General features: G+C 40.5%; 3 protein-coding genes across 11 annotated transcripts in view; 2 read left to right on the top strand and 1 right to left on the bottom strand.

Moving 5' to 3' along the window:
* Window positions 1-4,498, top strand: part of trim9 (tripartite motif containing 9) — a 35,068-nt gene extending 30,570 nt beyond the window's left edge. For 5 of the 7 annotated variants that reach the window (XM_070920151.1, XM_070920153.1, XM_070920155.1 and 2 more), the window contains 3 exons: window positions 2,577-2,880; window positions 3,766-3,928; window positions 4,421-4,498. In XM_070920151.1, the coding sequence (XP_070776252.1) occupies window positions 2,577-2,880; window positions 3,766-3,928; window positions 4,421-4,498 (545 nt within the window). Of the gene's footprint in view, window positions 1-1,365; window positions 1,405-2,576; window positions 2,881-3,765; window positions 3,929-4,420 lie in introns of all 7 variants that reach the window. The other 2 variants (XM_070920156.1, XM_070920154.1) reach the window with 2 other exon arrangements.
* A 4,263-nt stretch (window positions 4,499-8,761) lies between these two features.
* On the top strand, window positions 8,762-20,074 carry pygl (phosphorylase, glycogen, liver). 3 transcript variants are annotated; one of them, XM_070920747.1, is made up of 20 exons: window positions 8,762-9,036; window positions 9,760-9,861; window positions 10,002-10,080; window positions 10,490-10,593; window positions 11,358-11,489; window positions 12,270-12,381; window positions 12,632-12,714; window positions 12,932-13,069; window positions 13,538-13,630; window positions 13,934-14,080; window positions 14,185-14,348; window positions 14,624-14,738; window positions 14,990-15,091; window positions 16,106-16,253; window positions 17,239-17,297; window positions 17,410-17,551; window positions 17,684-17,891; window positions 17,972-18,106; window positions 18,332-18,398; window positions 19,360-20,074. In XM_070920747.1, the coding sequence occupies exons 1-20, from the start codon at window positions 8,794-8,796 to the stop codon at window positions 19,546-19,548; spliced, it is 2,562 nt and encodes an 853-aa protein (XP_070776848.1). In that variant the 5' UTR covers window positions 8,762-8,793; the 3' UTR covers window positions 19,549-20,074. The 3 variants fall into 3 exon arrangements, with proteins under 3 accessions (XP_070776848.1, XP_070776849.1, XP_070776850.1); XM_070920748.1 differs by lacking the exon at window positions 9,760-9,861; XM_070920749.1 differs by lacking the exons at window positions 9,760-9,861; window positions 10,002-10,080 and having other exon boundaries at window positions 10,573-10,593.
* LOC139297937 (lysophosphatidylserine lipase ABHD12-like) lies at window positions 19,686-24,605 on the bottom strand. The gene is made up of 12 exons (XM_070920750.1): window positions 24,435-24,605; window positions 23,182-23,284; window positions 22,842-22,961; window positions 22,630-22,660; window positions 22,502-22,547; window positions 21,716-21,845; window positions 21,578-21,615; window positions 21,142-21,221; window positions 20,862-20,944; window positions 20,614-20,692; window positions 20,382-20,515; window positions 19,686-20,254 (listed from the first exon to the last, which is right to left on the bottom strand). Exons 1-12 carry the CDS (start codon window positions 24,535-24,537, stop codon window positions 20,227-20,229), a joined length of 975 nt encoding a protein of 324 aa, XP_070776851.1. The 5' UTR covers window positions 24,538-24,605; the 3' UTR covers window positions 19,686-20,226.
* Window positions 24,606-25,037: the final 432 nt, after the last annotated feature.

Raw genomic sequence — 25,037 nt, forward strand, 5'->3', positions numbered from 1 at the left:
AACACTGAAATGTGTTTGTCACTTGTTATCACCCTGTGTTGCTTATTTTTCAGCACTTTTGCTTCTCCAAATGCCCGCCACATGTTTGTTACTGTTTCCCGGGTGAATTTACGCATTCATTTCTACTTAATTTCTATTTTCTGTGTCTATCCGGGTGTTGTAACACAGTTTTTACTCTTTGGTGTTGTTATCGTCCCCAGATAAGCTTGACACACATTGTTTTTGCATGAGCAGATCTTTAAAATGTTTCTTGTTTACTTTTCTATTGACATTATGTTTGTTTTATGATGAACAGTGATACACAAACACAATCTGGTTGGCTCTAGCAAACAGCTGGCAGGTGTTTTATCACAGGTCCAATAATAGTAATAGTGTTGTTTCGTGAGATCACAGACGAGAGTCTCGGCTCAGTTTTCTTCTTCTTCTTGGGGATTTGCTGTGCATTAACATTAACTGAACTCATGACGATCTTAAGAATAATAAATTGTTGCTGCCGGACTAAAGCCTTGCATCTTCAGAGAGACAACTTCTTAGACATTTTGGGGGAAAGGAGAACTTATTTGGCCGCTTCTTTGGCAATTTTGTTCTTATTTCAGTTTGAAAACCATGCAGTTCGAGTTTTTAATTATGGGAATTAAAGGGATTTCAAGGGCCAACAAACTTCCTCATCCTATTATCTTTCATGTAACACAAAAATAATAACCGTAAAAGCCTCCAAAATGTCAGTTGCAAAGGTTTTAACCCAAAAGCAGCAGCAGGATGTGAATTCTGTTTGGGGTGTGCTTGAGCTTTTAAACCAGGTACATCCAGCAGCAGCTGGTTTGTGTATAATCCGCCCACGTGCTTGTTTTCTCATTAGTTAAATGCTCTGCATAGATGTGAAAGCTTGTCATCCATCAGTGAACCTGAAAGGCCCGGACAGCCTCCCCACCTGACAGAGAGAGCGGGGGGGGGGGGGGCTGTACAGCGTGATCTAACCACTCAGACGTTTTCAGTGTTTCTGCAGAGATCTGACATCTTTCACCCCGACCGGACTCTGCTTTGATTTTGTCGGTTTTGTTTCCCCCAGGGGGGGGGGGAATAGCGTGAATTTCTCCATCAGAGCGGTCTTTTTTCTTTGTTTTCATGCTTGTTCTTTTCAAGTCTCCCCTGATCTGTTTCTAGGAACTCTTTGTTTTTGATTTTGGGAGCTCCTCTGCAGTCCAGCTTCCCTGATCAAACCTGCTTTTTGCCCTCTCCTCCACCCTCCCGACCCCTCTACACTGTCTGCTTCACTGCTTCGCTACGCTCTCCTCCTCCCCTCTTTTCTTTCTTCCTTTTTCCTCTCTTCCTCCACCCCCCCTCCCCTTTCATTTCACAATACAGCTGGACTCCCCCCATGCGATATTCAATCTATAGGCACAGGTATGGACAGCTCTCATTGCTGACTGTTTCCACTCTAATCCCCTCCTGACCATTTCCTGTTTCATCAGTGTGGTCCTCACTCTCCAATGAGCAGGTGGGCAGTTTGCTGCTCTGTGGGCTGCACATATTAAACGTTCAATACAGGCTTCTAATAAATGTCTTTGCTTTATTTCCTGCGGGAAATAAACCTACGTAATGAAACTTTACTGCACATAGTGACACCAGTGAAAGCTGTGGACAAGCAAGTCCAGCGGAGCCCACATTAAGCGCAAACGTCCATCTGTTAAACTCCCACATTTCTCTGTATAGAGCATAGAGCTGCGTTAATATATTTTAAACCCAGAGTCAAACAGTCTGCAAAATGATTAGCATTTGATTTAGCCTGCTTGACGTGTTGCAAGAGTTCACAGAAAGTTTAAAGGGTCAATTCACCCAAATTACAAAAAAACAGCCCCTAATCCATGCAGATGGTCGTGCTTTTATTTACTGAGGTTTGAAATTTACACCACCAACTCAATACATTCAATGTGAGGTGGATATTTGTTTGTGTTTTTGGCACTGCAACAATTATTAGCCGTAATTATTATCTTAAAAAGTTTATATGGCGAATAAGTAGCACATCGCTGCATATCTAAATGATGCACAATGTCTGTCTTATTGTATTTTGAGTGAACTGACCCTTTATGATGAAAGAGAAACAAAAGAATTATTAAAAATGTATTTTAAAGTCAATTTACTACTATTTTTCTGATTAAAAATGTACTTATTAGTTGCGTTGTAATTATTAGTTGTATTATCTAGGTGTCATAAACCCCACCCATCTGGTGTTCCAAGCATCTGAAAACAAACGCCAATTATTATTTGCAGACTGTCTGACACAGGTGTGATATTATAGAGATTATTAAGATTATTAGCAGTTAAGTTATAAGTTAAGTTATATATAGTATGATAAGAATTATTAATCATGTTAATAATAATAGCGATAGTGAATCTTCTTCTCGTATTCTCTCACATCATTATTATTCCTTTCATTAAGTATTTACAGTGTAGCCTCATCTCATCTAACCTCCAGCCTCTAGACTCATGTCACGATCATGTCATCACATCCTGCTCTCCCTCGTATTACTGATGCTAAACTGTGTGTGTGCTATTATTCCCGTGTATGTGCGCAGTCGCTTGGTTCACCTTTGACCCGGCCTCCGCTCACCCCGACATCATCCTCTCCAACGACAACCTGACGGTGACGTGCAACAGCTACGACGACAGGGTGGTCATGGGTAACTCCGCTTTCTCCCGCGGCGTTCACTACTGGGAGATGACCATTGATCGCTATGACAACCACCCGGACCCGGCCTTCGGGATCGCTCGGGGAGACGTCCTGAAGGACGTGATGCTGGGGAAGGACGACAAGGCCTGGGCCATGTACGTGGACAACAACCGCTCCTGGTTCATGCACAACAACTCGCACACCAACAGGTGAGGAACCACAGTGATGTGAGTGCAGGTGATTGTCCAGGATGTCCAGGAGGGACGAAGACCAAGACTGGAAAATGAAAGCGCTTAGAGGCATCTTTTTAAAAGTGTAAAAACAATTTAAAAATACTCCGTCACAAATAAAAGTCCTCCTCAAAATCTTACTTAGGCCTAAGTAAAAGTACAGAAGTATTATCAGCAAAATGTACCGAAAGTAATCAAAAGTAAAAGTACTCGTTCTGTGAGTGTCACATTATTATAAATTACAGATTGGTCATACTGGTTAGTTAGCTGGTTTTGTCCTGTGGTTCCCAACCTAGGGGTCGGGTCTCCTTCTAAAGGTCACAACATGAATCTGAGGGGTCATACGATTGGACGTTTCTATAATCTTTTTTTTTTATGTGAAATATTGGATGATTTTACATCTTTGGGTCTCAAATAGATATTTAAATGAGACCATCCAACCACCAACCAATGAAAAGTTTAGAGGGGGAATATTTCTTATAAACTCATACACATCTGAAACGTGACAAAAAAGCTTTTCTTTGTAAGGTGTGTTGTTGTTATTTAATCTTTAACAGTGTGTTGTATTTTATATGATTTTCATGTTATTTCTATGTAAAATTTTAATCTGAAAAGTAACTAGTAACTAAAGCTGTCAAATAAAATGTGGTGGATTAAAAAGTGAAATATTTCCTTCTGAAATATACTGAAGTAGAAGTATAAAGTAGCAGAAAATGATACTCAAATGAAGTACAGCACTTGAGTAAATGTGCTTTGTTACTTTTTAGCACACAGTCGCAGGATGGGAGGACAAATGTTGTGCAGGATGTTACTTATTTTATGTGAATGTCTCTTCAGTTCATTTCTCTCTGTGTGACCGTGCAGGACGGACGGAGGCATCAGTAAAGGATCTACAATAGGAGTGCTGCTGGACTTCACACGCAGGATCGTCATCTTCCTCATCAATGACGAGCAGCAGGGTCCAGTGGCTTTTGAATGCTTGGAGGGCGTCTATTACCCCGCTATCAGCATCAACCGAAATGTCCAGGTACAGAATAATATTGTTTACATGAGCTGAGGCCAGAGGCACATTTAATTTACAGTAACTGGTGAAGATGCAAGCTTTTAAAACGGCTCCAGGGGGCGCTGTTTTATAGCTGGCCTCTCCACCCTCTCTAAGCAGTGCTGCAGGCATAAACAGAGGTTTTTACTTGCTGATCAATAAAGTATCGCAAGAGTACACTTATTATTCATTAAAACTGCTTTTCCAAGTTTTACAAATATGGGCTCAAAGGATTAAACCTTGAAAGAGGAAGCTTCAAAGACTCAACAGCAGTTAGTAGCTTTGAATTTCTTACTGCTCTCGGCCTGTTCTCTGATTTTTAATGCTGTCTCTGGGTGATGAAAGCAAAGTGCCCCCAAGACAAAACACTTCAGTCACTGAGGAAATACAGCTCCACCTGCAGGCGGAAAATAAATCAAACATCTTTGCCATAATTTATTAACACACATATTTGTATGTAAATGGGTTTTTCTTTAGGTTACACTGCACACTGGACTACCCATCCCTGATTTCTACACCCCCGGAGAGGCAGATCCGACCGGCTCTGTGTGCTAAAGCCTCACCGACACCCACACCGGTTGGGGAAAACCTCTCCAGGATTTCCCAGGGTTCATCCTGCCAATCAATAACTATGATCCCAGCTGCTCTTGTCCCCCTGACCGACTTACCCCCATGACTCTCTGTTCGAGGCCCCATCCAGCGCTGAGCCATGCCTTGATCATGCCTAAACCTCGGACACATGGATCACCTGCAGCACACTGTCAAAACGTACACTGCTTTGCAATCTGTACCTTGTATTTTGACACGACACAGACAGTTGAAGAAGGTGAAATCCTTTTGAAAAAATAATCGTGAACTCAAGCTGATGGACTTAGAATATTATAAAAATGATGTGTTGTGATCATGATAAAGCGTAAAGGAATAATAGGACATTTAGGAAAATATGCTTATTTGCTTTCTTGCCGAGAGTTAAATGAGAAGATTAACACCACTCTCATGTCTGTACGCTAAATATGACGCCAATGTTACTTAGCTTGGCTTAGCACAAAAAAGGCTACTGGTAACTGCCCGTAAAACTGTGTCTTTTTACATTTAGATTTTTGTATGGGTTAAACAAGATATAACATGTTAATTAGTTATATTTAGAGATTCTGGTAGGTGGGTTTTGTTACCTTTTGGACAGAGCCAGGCTAGCTCTTTACCTCTGTTTCCATTCATTTAAGCTAAGCGGCTGCTAGCTGCACCTTCATATTTAGCATACAGCCATGAAAGTGGTATTGGTCCTCTTATCTAACCCCCGGCAAGAAAGCAAATAAGCGTACTTCCAAAAATATTCAACTATTCCTTTAAAGGAAGGAGGTTGTTTAGTTGTGAGTTGACTTAGAAAGCCCCCGTCATACCATCAACAGACAGTACAGAATATCTTATTCTTTATTCTTATCCTTCTTTCTTAACAAGCACACAATATCCTGTATATTTCTTTTCCTGCCGTCAGTCATGAACACATTTAAAACACCAGGGGGAGCATGAGAGGTGGATGGGTTGATCCCTGGACGAGAGCAATAGTCCAACTCTCAGCCGCGTCACTGTCGTATCCTCGTCCGTGTACATGAGACGCTTTTCTTAGTGGCTTAGCTCATGTGAACCTTCTGTATCGTCTGTAAAACAAAAAAATTACAGCTTCGGCGTGTAAAATGCTACTGGAAGTGAAGCCTTCATGCAGCCTTTCTCTGCGGTGCAGCTCTCAAAATGGAAGAGACGGATTTTGGTTTAATGTATCATAAAAGCAGGCGATTCTGTGCATTGATGAGTGTTGAAACTGGGTTAAAGATGATGACTGTGACGCTGTTTGAATAAGGTGCTACAGCAGCTCGCTTCATTCTGGCTTTTTTTACTGTAGGTGACTGAATCCTGGTAGTTTTGTAATATTGTTATTGAGATGATCTATTGCAAAGAGGTGTATAGCTAAATAAGTTATTGATGTTCAGAGTTTTTCAATGAGAATTCATCATTGTTCCTTTTATTTGATGTATAGTTATTACAGAAAGAAAGAAATTAATCTTTTTGTCGCTTTAAAAATGTAGTTTGGAGTATTTCCTCAAATTGAAGAGGCTTTTCAGTAATTGTGAGAACCAGTTTATGTCCTACTAAAGCAACAGGAGAGGTGACGATGCGCTGGGATGTTCTTGTGGTGTCACGTTTGGGCAACAGCCTCCTCAACAGACGACAACGTGAGACCATGCTAGCGGCTCTGTGATGCTAATTGCTAATGCTAGCAATGCTAACATGCTCGTGTTTAGCAGGTTTAATGTTTACCATGTTCACCATCCTAGTTTAGCGTGCTAGCATGCTAACATTTGCTAATTAGCACTAAACACTGAGTGCAGCTGAGGCTGATGAGAATGTCATAAAATGACGATGGAGCGAGAGAAAGTATTAAGTCGTTTTTATTACAATTCATCATGAGGAGAACATGAATGTCCGCACCAGATTTTACGGCAATCCATTCAACAGTTGTGAAGACGTGTAACCAAAAATGTCAAACTCATGGTGGCGCTAGAGGAAAAGTCAGATTATCACCAAAGTAATTTCAATTCATCCTCTGGGGACCATGAATCCCTCCAATGGTTGTTATTTCAGTGTGGACCCATGTTGTGAGGGAACTGTTGCCCTTTAACTTGCCCCAAAAACGTTCCCTGTGCATTGCCGCCCCGAGACATACCGTACATGTCTAGCATTCACGTAAGGTGCTATCCTGTGTTCGAGCTTCATGGGTGTGCCTTGTCCCCCTCTTCAATACCCAAAAGATTTATGAAACTTTGCTACCAACCAGATTCATTGCTTCAGCAGAGTCGACTGTAACATCTGTGATGCCTGACTTCACCTGCTGCTACATATTTTTTCTATCGGCAAAAGGCCAAACTCAACAATAATCATGTTTGTTATGGATATGATAACCACAGTAGTGACGGGAATATGACAGTCAGGTATGGCTCTGCGTCTTTCTTACCTTTCTAAAATCCTCTATGATTTCATTTCTTTTCTCTTCCCCTGGGGTAATATTGATTGCAATCATCTGGGACTGATATAACAGCTGCACACAGTAAACTATATCATTTTCAGAATGAAATGTACGATGAGGAACTAAACCAGACTACTGCAGCCGGTCAGCGAGTTGCACGGCCTTCTGCTGCATTCAAGCTTTGATTTATGCAACATTTAATTGCTGGTCCTTTCTAAGGTAAGCCTTTTGTCCGGATGTAATTATAATAGCACAGTACAAAAGCAGCTCATTCAGCAGTGGGTCACTAAGCAGCGAGAGCGTCCTTTGACTCATGCAGAGACAAGTGCGGCCATTATCACAGCATTACACAACCTTAGATTCCAGGACAAATAAGCAAAATGGCTTTAATTCAGCAAAACAGTTCATTAAAGGGATTTTTCATTTGTCTGTCAGGAGATGACACACGTCTGTGACTTTTCAACACAAATTATCTTCTCATGGAACATTTGTTTGTGTGAATATGTGAAGTTGAAAAATAACAAATGTGTGTTTCTATACTGCACACATGAGGGTGCTGACATCAAAAAAAAGTGTGTGATTGTAACATTTATTATTTCTAAACCAGCCAAATACACTTTAATGATTTTAATCTAGACCCGGGATGATTTAAAGTCTATCACACAGCCTCGTCAAACTTTTATGAGTTATTAAAAACGTACACACAGTCGCTGGGCGACACTGGGTGTTATATCTCCAAATGTACATACATATGTGTGTGTGTGTGTGTGTGTGTGTGTGTGTGAGTGTGTGTGTAAACTGCATTATAACCTCATTTTAACTCCAAAGTGATTCTTTTTGCCCTGTTTGATCCGAGGTGGAATGTCATCACTCGATATTATTATTATTATTTACAGTGATACTGAAATATGTCTATGGAGAGTTTTTATGAATATGAAATGAACATGGTTATTACTATGATTTTAACACAGTATGATTATTATGATTGTTATTATTACATGTCTATCATTACCATATTACTGCTATTATTATGATGATCTGAAGTGTAAAACGAGCCTCTGTGTTTTTTTTGTATGTGTGAATATTCAATAAATAGGTGTCAACAAGGTCTTATGTTGCCTGGAATATCTGTCTGTCTGTCTGTCTGTCTGTCTGTTGTAGATGTAATGTGTCTTTTTGGACACTGCTCAACAGAAAAAGACCCTTTAATGTCAAATTGAAAACAAACCTCTACAAAGTGCACAACCGTTCACCTCCTCCAAGTTAGTATTTAGTAGACACACTTTTCACAGCAATTACAGCCTTGAGTCAGTGTCAATAAGCCTCCATCAGCTTTGCACATCTGGACACTGAAGTTTTTCCCCATTTTACTTTATAAAACAGCCAATCAGGTTGCACTGGAGATCATAAGTGAAGAGCCTTAATCTAATTCTCTACTGGATCTGTCTGTCTGTCTGTCTGTCTGTCTATAAATTAGAGGGCAAACAAAAACTCAGAATATGAAGTTTCTTTTTGGTTTCATATAACTATCATCAATTTAAATTAACTTATAATACAATATGAGTGTAAATCATAGAGAACAGTGCCAACCTGAACTGCACAACACTTTCAGTCCTTATCTGTCGTCTCTCTGTGCACCTTTTCCTGCTCCTCAGCTCTGCAGCTCAGCAGGGGCCGGCCGGGGGGAAACACCCTCCCACTGCACTCACCAATGACAAGCAGCAAAAGGAGGAGACTGCTGCATGAAAAACTGCCACCATCTTACCTTTCAACTTCACTTTCAGCCAGGACAACTACGGTAACTCAGGACAAACTCTGCCCACCCAGCATGGCGAAACCTCTCACCGACCAGGAGAAGCGCAAGCAGATCAGCATCAGGGGGATCGTGGGAGTGGAGAATGTTGCAGAGCTGAAAAAGGGCTTCAATCGTCACCTGCACTTCACTCTGGTGAAAGACAGAAACATTGCAACACCCAGGGACTATTACTTTGCCCTGGCTCACACTGTGAGAGATCACCTGGTGGGGAGATGGATCAGAACACAGCAGTTTTACTATGAAGCAGACCCAAAGGTAAAGATCAGAGGTTTCAGTGTCAATGTGAAACTAAACTGCATCTCATACTATAAATATATACACACTTCAGAGTACGATTCAGCTGCAAAACATTACAAAATATCTCTAGATACAGATAATATTCATCTAACATGTGTTCCTGACAAATCAGAGAAACCCTCACTGCAAAAAATATATTTCATACCTGAATCTAGGGTTTGATATGTTTATCTATCAAAAAACTGACCAAAAATACATATATTTCACATGTAGATGACATTTGAAAGTTGTTTTAAACTTCCTTGTTCCTTGTTCTGAACACGTTCTATCTTCAAGTGCAAATAAAATGTGTTCTGTTCTCTTGAACTGTGTTTTAAATCATTTCTGCCTACATGGTTTGTGTTTGTTTTGAAAGAAAGCCATAAATGTATCCCAAAGAGTTTTACATTTTTTTATGGGAAGTTAATTTGTGCAATGTTTTTCCAGATTTTCAGAGAGAAGCACAGTATTTTTAGGTCATTGCATCATGTTTACACAGTAATTTGTGCAGGGAAATGTTTGCTTGTTCCAGATTCATTGATTCGCTGCTCAGCTCTGCGTTGCGTTTTCTCCACCTTCAAGCCACAGTCAAACAAAGTTTATCACAAATATTTATTTGCTGCTCTATAAAGTGTATGAAAAGATGTAGTCTGTGCAAAGAAATCCTTCAATCCTTCTTATTTGTTTTCTCCACATGTCCAGAGGGTGTATTATCTGTCTCTGGAGTTCTACATGGGCAGGACGCTCCAAAACACGATGATCAACCTCGGGCTGCAGAACGCCTGTGATGAAGCCATCTACCAGGTCAGACACAGGAAATGGAGGCAACAACCAGCACAAACATACATGTTGAACACACATAATGACTGTGCTAGTTTTGATAACCTTTTACTTTTTTCATAAAAAATACCAACAGTAGGCTTTTATGTTCCCTTCTGCTGTAGCTCGGCCTGGACATGGAGGAGCTGGAGGAGATGGAGGAGGATGCAGGTCTGGGGAACGGAGGTCTGGGCAGACTGGCAGGTAAAAGGCTGCAGATGTTTGAACTTGAGGGAGACAGAGAGAAGCAGAGGAATTTGCTCTAAACAAATCAAAGTTACAGGACAAATGGAGAAAACAGAAAAAAAAGGTTTCATACTGCTTTTAAACTGACGCTGAATGAGTCATTTTTGCATGCAAACACTTTATCTCCATGGCAACAATACTCCATTATAATTGTTAGGCTATTTTGGTTGTCCATCAAATACCTCAGTATGCTTATTGAACATTTGAGGCAACTTGCAGCCACAGAAATGTTGCAACAGAATGTGTAAATGTAAGTTTCTCTTCCCTCACCAGCACCATGAACCGCCATTTTGTGTCTCAATTCAGCACTTTACAGTTTGTATTTAGATGTTATGTCTAATTGTGAAGGTTTTCTTTCTGCACACAGCTTGTTTCTTGGACTCGATGGCCACCTTGGGTCTTGCAGCGTACGGTTATGGCATTCGATATGAATATGGAATCTTTAACCAGAAGATAAGAGACGGCTGGCAGGTAACTGCAGCTAATCAACTGTCTTTAACTTTCAAAATACAGTCTTATGAGCTTTATTCACCCACAATGACGAGATATCTCCCTACAAACACACTCTCTCTCTCTGTAGAGTTCATAGATCCTTTCTTATCTTTTACTTTGTAATGATTCAGGATTCTGTTTCAGGCCATGTTCATGCTGTTAGGAGTCAAAGTGGAGCAGTGGTCACAGTAGAAATGAATTAGGTCAGAATACATCACAAGCTAATCATTAACAGTACCTTGTAACAGTCTAATAGTAAAGCTTGACACTGAAGTGGTGCAAGCACCTGACCAAAGCTGGCATTGGTTGGTTTTAGATGAAAAAGCCTTGTGATAAGAGATCCCCAAACTAAAGGCTTTTGCCCTTTTGAATTCTGCTGGTTATTTGCTGTTCAAACCCTCAGTGTAAACATGTACTTCTGAGCACTGAACTGGATTTAGGCTCAGTGTTTTCTCACCGGGGTGGATGAACCTGCACGTTTAATCCCTGCTGCTAGTGGGCAGTCAATGGAGTGAAAGTTGGTGCATTTTATTCAGCACTTCACACAAAATCTACTCTAATCTTGGGATCTAATTTAATCTTGTTTGGGTTCACTGAATGGAAAACCTTTTTTTTTTTTTACTTCTGTATAAAGGAGTCTTTAGTGTCTTGCTCAGTGAGTCTTCTTTCTCTCTGGACGCTTGCTAATCCAACATGCATAATATTAAAGCTTTTTATCTTTGCCCTGCACTGACCTATTGTAGGTGGAGGAGGCAGATGATTGGCTGAGGCATGGAAACCCGTGGGAGAAAGCACGTCCTGAGTACATGCTGCCAGTTCACTTCTACGGACGAGTGGAGGAGACGAGAGACGGCTCCAAATGGGTCGACACTCAGGTACTGAAGATGTGTATAGATGACAGTAGGCACCGACAGGGAAGGTCAGGGGCGGGGGCGGGGTACTTCACTTGTTAGTATCATGGATAGATTTTCGAACAGGCCCACCAGGTACAGACCCCCCAGGGGCCCCTGGACTAGAGCCACTATGTTAACAATTCTTGCTGGAAAGAGAACCACAAAGAGACTCAAAACAATTATAAAGAGATACAAAATGACCACAAAGAGACACAAAATGGGCGCAAAGAGATCCAAAATGACTGCAAAAAGATGCAAAACCCCTACAAAGAGATGTAAAATGACTAAAAAGAAATGTAAAATGACTATAAAGAGACACAAAACTACTATAAAGAGATGCAAAATGACCACAACAAGTTTGTCTGGGGCCCCTTTTACATGTCTGTGTCCAGGGGCCCGTTGTCTTATAATCTATCCATGGCTATATAATAGCAACCATTTATTAATATTATTTAATGTTAGAATTCATTTAAAGTACTTTATTTGGCAATATTGATAATGTACAGTTTATTATTGCCAAGAAGCACGGTTTTACATGTGAGACTAAACACATGTTTACTCTCATTTTGTTTACCCCATTTAAAAGTTTCTAAACCTGCTCCTGGATAAGATTACAGGCTTTTATTTTGTAGGCCTTTATAAACATGGAAATCCTGCAGGGAAAAGTGACAATGTTTTTACACAAACCTTTTCAGTGTTCATGAGTTGTTTTCATAGGTTGGCTGTGCTGCTGACTCAGTGTTTTCACTTCTATCTGTGCAGGTGGTTTTGGCGATGCCTTACGACACACCCATCCCTGGCTACATGAACAACACTGTAAACACCATGAGGCTGTGGTCCGCCCGTGCCCCCAACGACTTTAACTTGAGAGACTGTGAGTGCTGATGGCGATTTTGACCGTTTGTAATGTAAAACCCAGTTTTGCAAAACAGTCTCTGCATTTCCGTTTAGTTTTCAACAGAAAACTTTGCAAGAAAGAAGGAAACTGCTGCAACACTGGCACCTTGCAAAAAGATGTCTGTGTTGCAAAATAGCAGCTTCTTCTCCTGCAGAGTTTAATTTTGTACTGACTATGTATGAAATATAGTATCAGTGTAACTAAAATGCATTTCACCTGTCTGTAGTTAATGTTGGAGATTACATCCAGGCTGTTCTGGACAGAAATCTGGCGGAGAACATCTCTCGTGTTCTCTACCCCAATGACAACGTAAGTTCAATATTTCGTCATTAAGCACACATTGATGTGCCTATGCAGCAGAATGCTAAATGTGTTTTGACGTGATACTGAACATTTTGCATCACAAGGAAATGCAGATTTTCTTCTCTGGTGTTCGACACACTGATAATCTGTTCTGTCCAAAAACTTTCTACTGTACTAAAATCAAGGCGTGAACTATCTCTGTGGTCTCTCCTATATGCTGTAGTTCTTTGAAGGAAAAGAACTCCGTCTGAAGCAGGAGTACTTTGTTGTGGCAGCCACACTCCAAGACATCATCCGCCGCTTCAAGACCACTAAGAAGGGCACCCCCGGCCGAACCTCCTTCGAGAGCTTCCCAGAAAAAGTAAGTCAGGAGCAGAGAAGCTCGTGTCTGTAATGGAAACGGTGGATGTTCCTTCACTTTCTTAACCTCGGTTATTGGCAGGAGGGGATCAGGTGGCAACAAGATCTTTTTCCTCTTCTTATACAAAGTTGTGGCACAATCTGATTTTAGGCCTTGAACTTTCTCACAACAATGAAACTAGAGGAGAGTAAAATAGAGCAGAGAACCAGCATCTGCTGAAGAGATAAAGCAGTATCATGAAAGGTTCGTCAGATGCATTATCGGCATGAAAACTAAATGTGTAACAGCAACTGCAGACGTTTTGTTTCTGCTTCACAGCTGCTTCTTTACTCCTTCTAATAACGCTGAAAGTAAGATAGAAGTAACAACTTACAACAAAACTGTAAAATACAACAGACTCTCAGTTATTGACTTACAGGAGGTAAAATCAGTAAGAACAGTGTCACTACAGGATGTCATGTTTTCCAGGTGGCCATCCAGTTGAACGACACTCATCCGGCCATGGCCATCCCCGAGCTGATGAGAATCTTTGTGGACATTGAGAAACTTGACTGGGAAACGGTGGGTGAGAGTCGGATTCGGTTGATTTGAATTCATCCAATTTTGCTTATTCAGAGTGACTTACGGCAAGTACAAGCAAGTAAGGAGGTCAAAACCACAGAGCTTGACAAATGAAACAGAGCAGACATTTCTGTGTTGCATAATGTTCATGTGCAAGTTGTCAGACAGATTAAGAAATTAAATCCAAGTCGTTTGTTGATGAAATTAGCACAGCTGTGGAGGGAAGGAGAGATTTAGACGTGTTCATAAGTTATTAACTACAACGCTCGAGTGTCAAAAAATAAACTGCCCCCTCCTCTGCAGGCCTGGGACCTCACTAGGCGCACTTTTGCCTACACCAACCACACAGTCCTGCCTGAGGCTCTGGAGCGTTGGCCTGTGGAGCTGCTGGAGACGCTCCTGCCCAGACACCTGCAGATCATCTACCAGATCAACCAGGTCCACCTCGATGTACGTACCGTGGCTTAAACTCCACATAAAGACAAAGAAGTTAATGTTGTTTTTACTGACTGAACGCGTGATATCCTAAAGGTGTGTCTGTTCTGTTGCTGCAGAGGATCTCAGCTCTCTTTCCAAAAGACATGGACAAACTGAGGAAAATGTCTCTGATTGAAGAGGATGGATGCAAGAGGGTGAACATGGCGCACCTGTGCATCGTGGGATCTCACGCTGTCAACGGAGTTGCTGAGATACACTCCAACATCATCAAGACTGAAACGTAAAGCCCTCTGCTGACGACACACAACATTAATCTGTGTACGAAATAATGGAAACACAGTAAAGTAATGTACAGTAAAAGAAAACTAGCTACTTAGACCAAGCTTAGCTCATAAAAAAGTAAAAAACATTATGTTGCACCATGACAAAAAAGTGACAAAGAAGCTCCATAGCTCAGATAGGCAAACCACTAAAACAATAACGTTTTACTTTAGTTTTAAATGTCTGCTAATTGATTTTTCTTCCTCAAGAACATTTCCCATTGTTCTTCTACAGATTCCGTGATTTTAATGAACTAGAACCGGAGAAGTTTCAGAACAAAACCAACGGCATCACTCCCAGACGCTGGCTGCTGCTCTGCAACCCCGGACTGGCTGAGCTCATAGCTGAGGTCTGTTTGAGGAGCTGCCTGAGCAATAAGTAAATGATCCAGTGCCAAGAGTTGTTGTAGCAGTAAAGACCCCTCAATCCTCAACAATAAATTCAGCTGTCGTGGGATCGAATCCTGACGTAGCTTTCTCTCCTGAGTCTGTTACAGTCTGTGTTCCTGTCACAGTTACAGATATATATGAGGTGGAGTGTAGTAAACACTGTCAGTGTGTTTTGCACACATTTTATTGTGACCTTTAATATCTCTTTTAGGTCATTGGGGAGGATTATGTGAAGGACCTGGACCAGCTACAGAAGCTGAATGACTTTGTTGACGATGCTGCCCTCATCAGTGATATCTCCAAAGTGAAACAGGTAATGTGCAGAGCAGTGGTGGAAAATAAACAAAGTACTGTACTCAAGTACTGTAATGAAGTGTAATTATAAGGTATTTTGAATAATTGTTCCAAATCCAAAGATTATGTTATTATTATATTATCTAATATTTAACAAAAACAACAAAGAGAAAATTCCAATAATTGAAAACAAATTTGTGTTACAGAACTTTGTTTTTACTTCTTTCCTGAATCATTAATCATCTCACGACCCCTCAGATTTATCTTGTGACCCTTTGAAGGGGGCTCGACCCCCAGGTTGAGAACCACTGGCACGAACTACCCAACTGAATACTACAACAGTAAAATGCTGTGAACACATTGATATATGAGCATTACCAATGTAATAATGTCATATATAATAATATAACAGTCATGGGGGCCATTTTTCTGCAGAATGAGTACTTTGCGAGTATTTTGCTGATAATACTCATGTACTTTTACTTAGGAGTATTTTCTCCACCACCGTTCCAGAGTGTCCAGATGGTTTGGTGCAGTATTTGTGATCTGCACACACAGGCAGCTGTTATTGCTTCAAGAAAGCTGAATAAAGAAAGTGCTTCAATAGATTTAGAAGCTTTGTCTGACATGAAATTAGTTTAACTGTATTGATAAATTGCTCTAATAAGTCTTTCATAGCATATTGGTTCCTGTTTTTATGTTGCACTAATGATTGCATGATGTTGTCATACATGAATAGTGGAGGTTTTGTTCTAAATGTCCTGTTGCACCATAAATCCCTGTATTTCAACATGAATAGCATCAACCTAGACCCTATTAGTGCCTGTTTCTGTGTGCAGTCAAAACCATCTCTTAGTTGTTTATTATTTCTGCATGCCATTGCAGGCAAAGACATTACAATCTGATTTATTTGTGCATGTCTGCTTTAAAGTCCGCACGTGTCAGGACAAGCTGCATCTGTGATTCTGCAACTTCACCTCAATGAATAACTCCTTTGTTGCCAAGTCACGTATTTTCGCTGATTTTCTCACAGGACAACAAGGTGAAATTCGCCCAGTACCTGGAGATAGAGTACAGGGTGAAAATAAACCCATCCTCCATGTTTGACGTCCACGTGAAGAGAATCCACGAGTACAAGCGGCAGCTCCTCAACTGCCTGCACATCATCGTCATGTACAACCGTATGTGAAATCACTCAATACTAAGTGAAGGTTTCACAAGCCATCACGTGACTGTGACCGCTCAGTTACATGACACAATCTGACAAGTACTGATGTGTGCGATTCCCCACCCGACCGGTGCTCCGAGCAAGTTACAACAAACACTAAGAATGAGATGCATCTGCCATTTTAATACAGCGTGGGAATTTTCCATGTAATCATCTGACTGTGATAAACAGGACAGCAGTTTCATCAGCAGTTCTGTTTTGTGCAACATGCAATGTACTTTGACAGTGACTTTCTCTGCATCTAAAACCTTTTCCTCTCTGGGGAATATTCCCACCAAACATGCAATATATTTAATTTCATTAAAAATGGCAATTCAATGTCCTTAAAGTGCATAAAAGATACAACAGAATAAGACATACATGAATAACTAAGGACAGATCTATCACAAAACGAGAGTCCACAGCCAGTACTTAGGCTCAGCAGTGCTTTGAGCTAAATGCTAACATTAGCATGCTAACATGTAATGTTTGCGACTTTTACCATCATAGTTTAGCATGCTAGTGTGCTAACATTTGCAAAAAGCAATGAACACAAAGTACACCTGAGGCTGACAGAAACGGCATTAGTTTTGTTGGTATTTGGTCATAAACTGAAATATTGGACAAATAAACATTTTCAACCTCATGGTGGCGCTAGATGAAAAATCAGAGGATCACCAAAGTCAGTAGGATCCATCCTCTGGGGACCATGAATGTCTGTACAAAATGTAATGGGAGTCCATCCAATTGTTGTTGAGATATTTCAGTCTGGATCAAAGTGGTGGACAGACATTGACATCCTGAGAGCCACACCGCTAGCATGGCTGGAAACAACAACAACACAACAACACATGGACAAAATTCAATGCAGAGACATGAGAAATTGTTCTGTAATGTGTTCATTTTCAAAACTGCATCACTTTTAACAAGTTTGTGTCCTTTTTTTTTTGTTTCCCAAGGCATCAGAAAGAACCCCGCCGCACCTTTTGTACCACGAACAGTGATCATTGGTGGAAAGGTACCAGCTCAAGCAGACATGACAACCAGCACAGATGAAGTCCAATAAACAGGCAGAGAGTGGTGTGATATTTTTGTTTTTACAGTAAGTCATCCACTGTCGCCCTCTGCAGGCTGCTCCTGGGTATCACATGGCGAAGATGATCATCAAGCTGATCACCTCAGTGGCTGATGTGGTGAATAATGACCCTGTGGTGGGAAACAAGCTGAAGGTCATCTACCTGGAGAACTACAGGGTCTCTCTAGCAGAGAAAGGTACCATTCAGACTACTTTCTTTAACACCTGCAAATGTTGTTGACCCTTTTATGAGCGTCCATCACACAAAAACACATTTCAAAACGTCCTCAAATGAAAAGGATAGTCTCAGATTATCTGCTCTTCCTCAGTGATACCTGCCACAGATCTGTCAGAGCAGATCTCCACTGCCGGCACTGAAGCTTCAGGAACAGGAAACATGAAGTTCATGCTGAACGGCGCTCTGACCATCGGCACCATGGACGGAGCCAACGTGGAGATGGCCGAGGAGGCCGGGGAGGAGAACCTGTTCATCTTCGGCATGAGGGTGGAGGACGTGGCTGAAATGGACAAAAAGGGGTAAAGGAGTCTATTTTATCGTTTACATTTTGTATTATGTCTTTATATCTTTTTAACTTCTGTTTTTTTTTTCTTTTTAGTTATGATGCCATGTCGTACTACAAGAAGCTTCCAGAGCTGAAACAAGTGATGGACCAGATCACGAGTGGATTTTTCAGCCCCAAAAATCCAGGTCTTTTCAAAGACCTCACTGACATGCTCTTCAAACATGACCGGTGAGCTACACACACGTTCAAACATGCTGCAGTCCAGGTTATTTGATTCCACCTCGAAAACTGTTTCATTTGGGAAGCAAAGGTCATAGACTGGCTGATAGCGTCAATAATGATGTTTTCCTCTGATGATGTCAAACTTTTGTACACTTTTTTTTTTTGTGGCTTTTTTGTTAAGTTCAACTCATGTCAGACTTGATTTATTTATCCTCCCTTGTCTCTCTTCAGTTTCAAAGTGTTTGCAGACTTTGAAGACTACATCAAATGTCAAGAGAAAGTCAACAAACTCTATCAGGTAACATTTGCCTCAAACAGACCCGGGGCCTGTACCACAAAGTGAGATTAGTGGGTTAGCCAGCTACCTTTGGGCTTCTCTGGTGTCACGGAGCTGGCTCACTTTTGACTGGGGGGCGGAACGCCATGGTAACCTCTGATGGCTTTGATGTGATTCAGAGGATCAGATCAAAACCATCATTCCCAACAGGATCCCCGACAGTGGAGATGTTATTACGCTCTTATTTCATCACCGCTGCTCTGAATAACATGAGGCGACTTTGTGATGCTTGGAAATATTAAGTATTCCAGCAAATGTCCAGATAGACCTCATCAGGCATCAGCTACTTTTCTTCTCCTCTGTCCTCTCCTCTCTCTGCTGTTGCAGCAGAAACATTACTTTTAACTTTTTACATGCATCACTTATATATTCATATTCATAATAGTTTGTTCAGCATCGCACCATAAAGCAAAAAATACTCACTCAACTCAACTCTAAGACATATACATGTTACTTATAGCCTGAGCCTTACTTTTAATTATTTGGAAATGATTATCTATGGGTGTCTCATTTCATATTAAGTTCTCACATGAATGCGCCCGGAGCTGGACTGTAAAACCCACGATGACCAGTGTTGGGTTCAGTGAAGCCAGGTGACCCAAAGAGAGCCAGACTAATTTGAACTTGCTTTGTGGTCCAGGCCCCTGGATCAAGTCGTATTTGCAATTTTTTCTGATGGATTTTGGGAGTGCCAGACTCTTTAGACAACCACAAGAGGGCCTACTTCTTTTCTTTTACTTTGTTTTCTTTTTCCTTTCTTTTAAAATAGTACAGATACATTTAAAAAAAACTTTACAAAAGGCAGTATGATAATATAGTAGAATTAAAAATATGATTATGAGAAGAAATATCACAAAGACTGCAAACTTACAGAACAACAACACATATAAAACCAATGAAAATGTTTATTTTTCTGTAAAAGAACCCCAAGGAGTGGACGAAGATGGTGATCAAGAACATCGCTGCCACAGGGAAGTTCTCCAGCGACAGAACCATCACAGAGTACGCCACTGAGGTGTGGGGCGTCGAGCCGACGGACCTGAAGATCCCGCCCCCCAGTGAGCCGAGAGAGGCCATCGTGGAAACAGCCCGAGCTCTGAAGAAAATGTGAGGCTGTTTCACAACCGAGGGTTGCCTTTATGTTTACAAACCGTTTACTGCCCCCCCCGTTCTGCTTTTTAACCTTCAAGTTGCACATCAATGAACCTTTTCAAGAACTTCAGGTGTTTCAGAAATGTCATCTGCACGTTTTCATTTTCTGACCGCTTTTTTATTGTCAAAGCTCTTGCATTCAAAAACGATCTGTTACAGTCCTTTAGCACCAACACATACAGTAAACCAGGAGTCAGTGAGGAGAGCTGAGAGGTCAAATGCTTCATACTTCATATTCAGCATTCCTGGAGTTCAGGATTGGTGGGGGTTTCTGCATTTCAGGAATTCAGTAGGATGTCAGTAACACTTCAGCTGACTAAACTCAATCTCTATGTACTGAATGACAAAGCCTGTCTATTCTCTGGGCACATTGAAACCATTTTATTTGTAGTATAACTTGGAAAGACACAGACCTACTTCTTGTGTGAGCTGCAGTATTCTGTCCCAGTGTTGAAATAAAAAAAAGCTTACTCTGTAGTGTATAATGCATGCTTTTGTTTCATTTTTTTAAAACACATAAACATTTTGTGGCAAAAATAAATCTGTAGATTGGAATCTGTTGGGCCTTATTTCACAAAATCTACAGAGCCAGACAAGAAGATGAGAGACCCACTTCTCTGGAGGAGGGAGAGCCAGTCTACTGTCTCAGGTTTTGTAGAAATTTCCTGCAACCGAAACAGATGGAATATTACATTTATTTGAGTTTTATTTTGGTTCATGGACAGGATTTACAAGAAAAACACACTAACACACGTGCATTTTAAAATTCAGAGCAGTTTAGACAAAACTTACCCAACCACATTCGACAGATTGGGATCTAAGTAGATGTTGCAGTGGGAGAATCCTAGATTTGCACTGTAGGAGATCATTTCAACCCGAACATCTGTGTTGTATTTTTTCTTTGCCTGCAGTGATGTCTGGTACAGCTGGAGACAAAAGAAAAAGCAAAGTAATTCAGAAAGAAAGCAGAAACATCCGCTAGGAAATGATCTAAACAGGAAGCACACATGAAGAGCTACTGTACCTTCAGACCCATGTGATGAGGTACAACATTGTCATCCTCTGAATGCAGAATAAGAAGTGGACTGGTCAAGGCCTTTAAACTGTGAAGGTGTTGGGATAAAATACATATTCACAGTCAGAGGTAACATTTATTTAGTGCCATTTTATCATATTCTTTTGCACACTGCTCTCTGCAAAGTGATTTGACTTATTAAAAGATGGCAAAGGCTGGAAACTTCATAATAAGCACTTTTTAAAAAGCGTACTTACTTTTCATCATTAGCAAATACAATGTTGTTCATTTCCATTATGTTCCAAAGCAAACTCTCGAATCCTGGAAGGAACATGTACATCTGGAAGAACACAAGGTACAAATTGTGTAGAAATATTTCTGCAATTTCCTGTGTGTTTCCTGTAATAACATACAAATACTTGAAGAATAGAAATGCTTATTTGATTATCGTCAGTCAACGTTGTGAAGGTATCCCAGTACGGATGCAAAACACCCCGAGGGGCTGAAGACAGACTGAAATGTAACAACTGGCCTCACCTTAGTGAGCGGATGGATGGCTACGACTTCTCCGATTCTTGTGTAAGGAGCTTCGAGGATTAAAGCATCAACACCAGACCCTGATGTTAAAGAATGATTAAACATTGCTTAAAATAAACACACGTTTATTTATGAGACTTCATGGCGTAATGTACTGTATTGCAGGATAATTTAGACATGAAATGCAACGTTTAGTTCATGGTTTTCAGTTTGATATTTCATCTAATCTTCAGCAAACCCACACAGGTGTTTTGAGTTGTTGTGGCTGATTAGACATCTGCTCAGGTGCAACAAAACCAACAGAAAGAGAGATGTCAATCAAACAGTCTTTACACCCCCACACAGCCCTGTGAAGAGGTCTAATCAGCCAAAATAATTCACATCACCTGTGTGGCTTTGATACGGTTATGCAGGGCCTTTAAAGACTTTAACCCACCTTGCTCTTGCACTTTCACTGCAGTATTGGTTGCCACGCTACAAGAAAACAAAAAAAAGTAGTAGGTTTTACGCATTTCTTACTCTGTGTTTTCATTTTTCTCTATAAGTGTTGTGGACAATCTGGAGAGAAACTGACCCAGAGCCAAGCGAGTGTCCCCACAGACAGACGAGACCCCCTCTGCTGTGTTTCTTTACCCAGTGGTACAAGTGGAGGGCGTCACTGGTCAATCCAGCTTCACTCGGCTCCCCAGTGGAGTCTCCGAAACCTCATTAGAAGACACACAAACCTTCAAAATCATGACTGTACCCAGACAATACTGTTTATTGACTGACAGGACGATACATCAATAGCATGATATGTACTCTACAACTTTAAAAACACAAGGGTTTTTTTGTTGACATTGGCTTGACTTCCTCGCTGCTGTACGTGTAATAATAATAATAATAATAATAATTAACCTTTCCCTTTGCCACAAACTTGCACATTCCCTGAAGGTGACAAAATACAGATATCCCCATAAAATATTGTTTATACATCAAATAAGGAAAGATTTCAATGAACAAATATACACTCAGTTTGTTTGCCAAAAAGTATAATACGTATAATAAGTATATTATCCTATAGAGTGACTTATGTTTTCTTTGGGATGATGCTGAGTAAAAAGAACTGTCAGCACCAATCACAGATAGTATTCAATAACGTTTTACAGTTGATGTCTCTGAGACCTGAAGTAATGCGTCATTTTCTGTATTTCAGTAAACCTCATGTTGTATCAAGTTGATTAAACAATGTTAAGTATGTATTTTGAGTTGTTAAAGAGGGCCTTTGGGTCTCTAGGACCCCAAAAACTTTTAGGATTCAGATTAAAGAATTTTATTAAGAGATAAATTATCACTTGAGGAGCAACAATAAGCATCTTACCTCTATAGTCTAAAGATAAGACATGATACCCTGCAGCACTTAAAACCTGCAACACACAAAATTCCAAATGTTATCTGAGGTCGAAACTGTTCACCGAAACAGAAACTGCTTCAGAACAGAAACCTTACCTTCACCAGTTCCACTCTGTGATTTATGGCCCTGCAGAAATGACACGAGAATATGGATGAACACAAACAAGCAAGTGGCTTTCAGACTCATTTATTCTGACCCACAAACGCTTGTGTACATTGTGCCTGTGGATAAACCCGGGGGCCTGTGATACCCACTAGACTCCATTAGGCTCAATTCAAGGGTCTCTATCCTGCTGCTCTCATCCCACCTGGTCCCTACGTTGCCATGGAGATAGATAATAACAGGACGGCCGTCTCCCAGAGTCTCCCAGTACCACTCAGGGCTTCTCCCCGCGGCCTCCTCCCATTGGCTGGCAGGGAGTGTATGCCTATGAGACACAAAGATAGAGAGCGACGGAGGAGAAAGACTGAGTAACACAAACAAATACGCTTGTGTTTTAAGATACAGCCGGTCTATCGAGTTGTCTCATGCAGCTAAATGAGAAGATTGTGGACCTATTCACTCAGGAGCCACCTGTACCGAAGATGCACGTGCTCGTGGTATTTATGCACTTATATGGACAAAACAGGAACCAACGAATGGCCTACCAGACACCCACTGAGACACCCTCCCCTGTGTTGAGGTAGAAGTTGCATGTGTGGTTCAGCACGTCTTCAGGTCTGCCAAGATCCACAAAGAATGGAAACCTCACTGCAGCAGATAAGAGCGCACAAGGTCAGTATGATTTCTGTAGTATCTTATAATATCACATCATATTGCATTATACCATATAATAACGTATCATATCATATCGTATTGCACTGCATCGTATAGTATCAGATTGTATTGAACTGTATTGTGTCCTATTGAAATCAAATAGTAACCTATACATGTTATCCTATTGCACTGTATCCTATCGTATCTAATCAGGCTGTGCAATACATTTATATTATAATCTTCAGCGGAATCATATCTTAATGGCATGACAATATTTGGTTATTGTTTTACATAATTATGTTTATTTATTATGTAAACTAATGATTCCAAGTAAATCGTAATCTGTGACTGAGAAAAATGAGTTATTACAGCTTTTGTTTACCTTGCTTTCAGTCGTGAACATGGAACAACAATTTAAATATTTTATTTGTGATATGGCATATATTATCCATGTCGTGACATATACAGTATTGATGTCAAGACATATGTTCTCATTAATATCATAATACTGGTTTCACCCATGTCATCAAACCTTACTGTGTCTAGTTGTTTCACATTAAATCAGATTGTATCATATCTAATTGCATCGTGTGATGTTGTTCGAGGTTGCGAATCTTACAATTACTGATGCGTGTTGTTTTTGTGGAACAACTCAGTTATTGTCATCAGTTTTTGTCACAACATCCCATTGTTTTTTGTTACAGTTATGCACTGCTTTTTTGTTATGCTGCTGATAACACAGCAGAAATGGGTCAGGAAAACTCTATTGTTTATTCTGAAGTAGTAGTCTGAATATTAAGTACCTGGAAATGTAAGGACCAATCTCAGGACACCACTTATTTTGCTATACCGTACTTGAAATATAAACATGTTTGTGACACCAGTGTAATCGTTTTGCAGCTACAAAACACAACTTGGTCAACAAGCTACTTAAGTTTAATGCACTGTGCATAAATCTTAGAATAAGAATACTTTCACTTTCACAAAATAAATCACTGTGTTTGAACCCATTTGGTTACCTAAGCATTATGTTGCTCAAGCAAACAGCTATTGTTTATGACATTTAAACTTGATTCATAGTGATCTAACATGTAGTGGCGGTACATTGAATAAACACTCTGGATTGGAAACACACATTACTTACCTAAGTGAGCAAATATGGCATGGCCCAGTATCCAGGGGAACAGGTAGAGAACGACAGGTACTGCGGCATAGACCGTGATCAGGAATACTACCGCTCTCTTCATTCCTGTCTCAGGTGAAATTATTTCCCTTCTGCGGCAACAAAATCTGCCTCGCTGTCCAAATCAGTGCGTTCCCTTTTCCTTCTTTCAATGAGGGAGAACCCAGCAGAGCTCTCTTCCTGACAACAAGAGTATTGTGAAATACAGAGAAAAGAGGTCAAAGTTCAACTGAGACTAATCATATCCTCTGCTGCTATTGGTTCATATTTGATACAGCCATTCATACATTTAGTAAAAGGGAAATTGTGTCAGCTACTCAGGCTACTGATAAAAGTATATTATCATTTCCAAGAACGCAAAAGCCTTTTGTTTACAAGTATCATGATAACACAGGATACAAATTCATTACAAAAAGCAACTGCAAACAAATGAAGGGAACGTGGGATCATCACAGTCGACAAACAACACTAAAGAGCATTGAATGTATTAAAACCATACAAGCATTTGGTGATACAAGTTCCCCTACCACCTACATAATACCACTCCAAACAACAAAACAGAGC

The sequence above is a fragment of the Enoplosus armatus genome, chromosome 15 (genome assembly GCF_043641665.1).
Source record: "Enoplosus armatus isolate fEnoArm2 chromosome 15, fEnoArm2.hap1, whole genome shotgun sequence".
Classification (NCBI taxonomy): Eukaryota; Metazoa; Chordata; class Actinopteri; order Centrarchiformes; family Enoplosidae; genus Enoplosus; species Enoplosus armatus.

Coding starts and splice junctions, on each gene's coding strand:
- pygl (XM_070920747.1), top strand. CDS start 8,794: ATGGCGAAACCTCTCACCGACCAGGAGAAGCGCAAGCAGATCAGCATC. Junction 14,081..14,184: donor TCAACCAGGTCCACCTCGAT/GTACGTACCGTG, acceptor CTGTTGCTGCAG/AGGATCTCAGCTCTCTTTCC. Junction 18,399..19,359: donor AAGTCAACAAACTCTATCAG/GTAACATTTGCC, acceptor TTTCTGTAAAAG/AACCCCAAGGAGTGGACGAA.
- LOC139297937 (XM_070920750.1), bottom strand. CDS start 24,537: ATGAAGAGAGCGGTAGTATTCCTGATCACGGTCTATGCCGCAGTACCT. Junction 22,661..22,841: donor CATGGCAACGTAGGGACCAG/GTGGGATGAGAG, acceptor TCATTTCTGCAG/GGCCATAAATCACAGAGTGG. Junction 21,222..21,577: donor AGTGAAAGTGCAAGAGCAAG/GTGGGTTAAAGT, acceptor CTTTAACATCAG/GGTCTGGTGTTGATGCTTTA.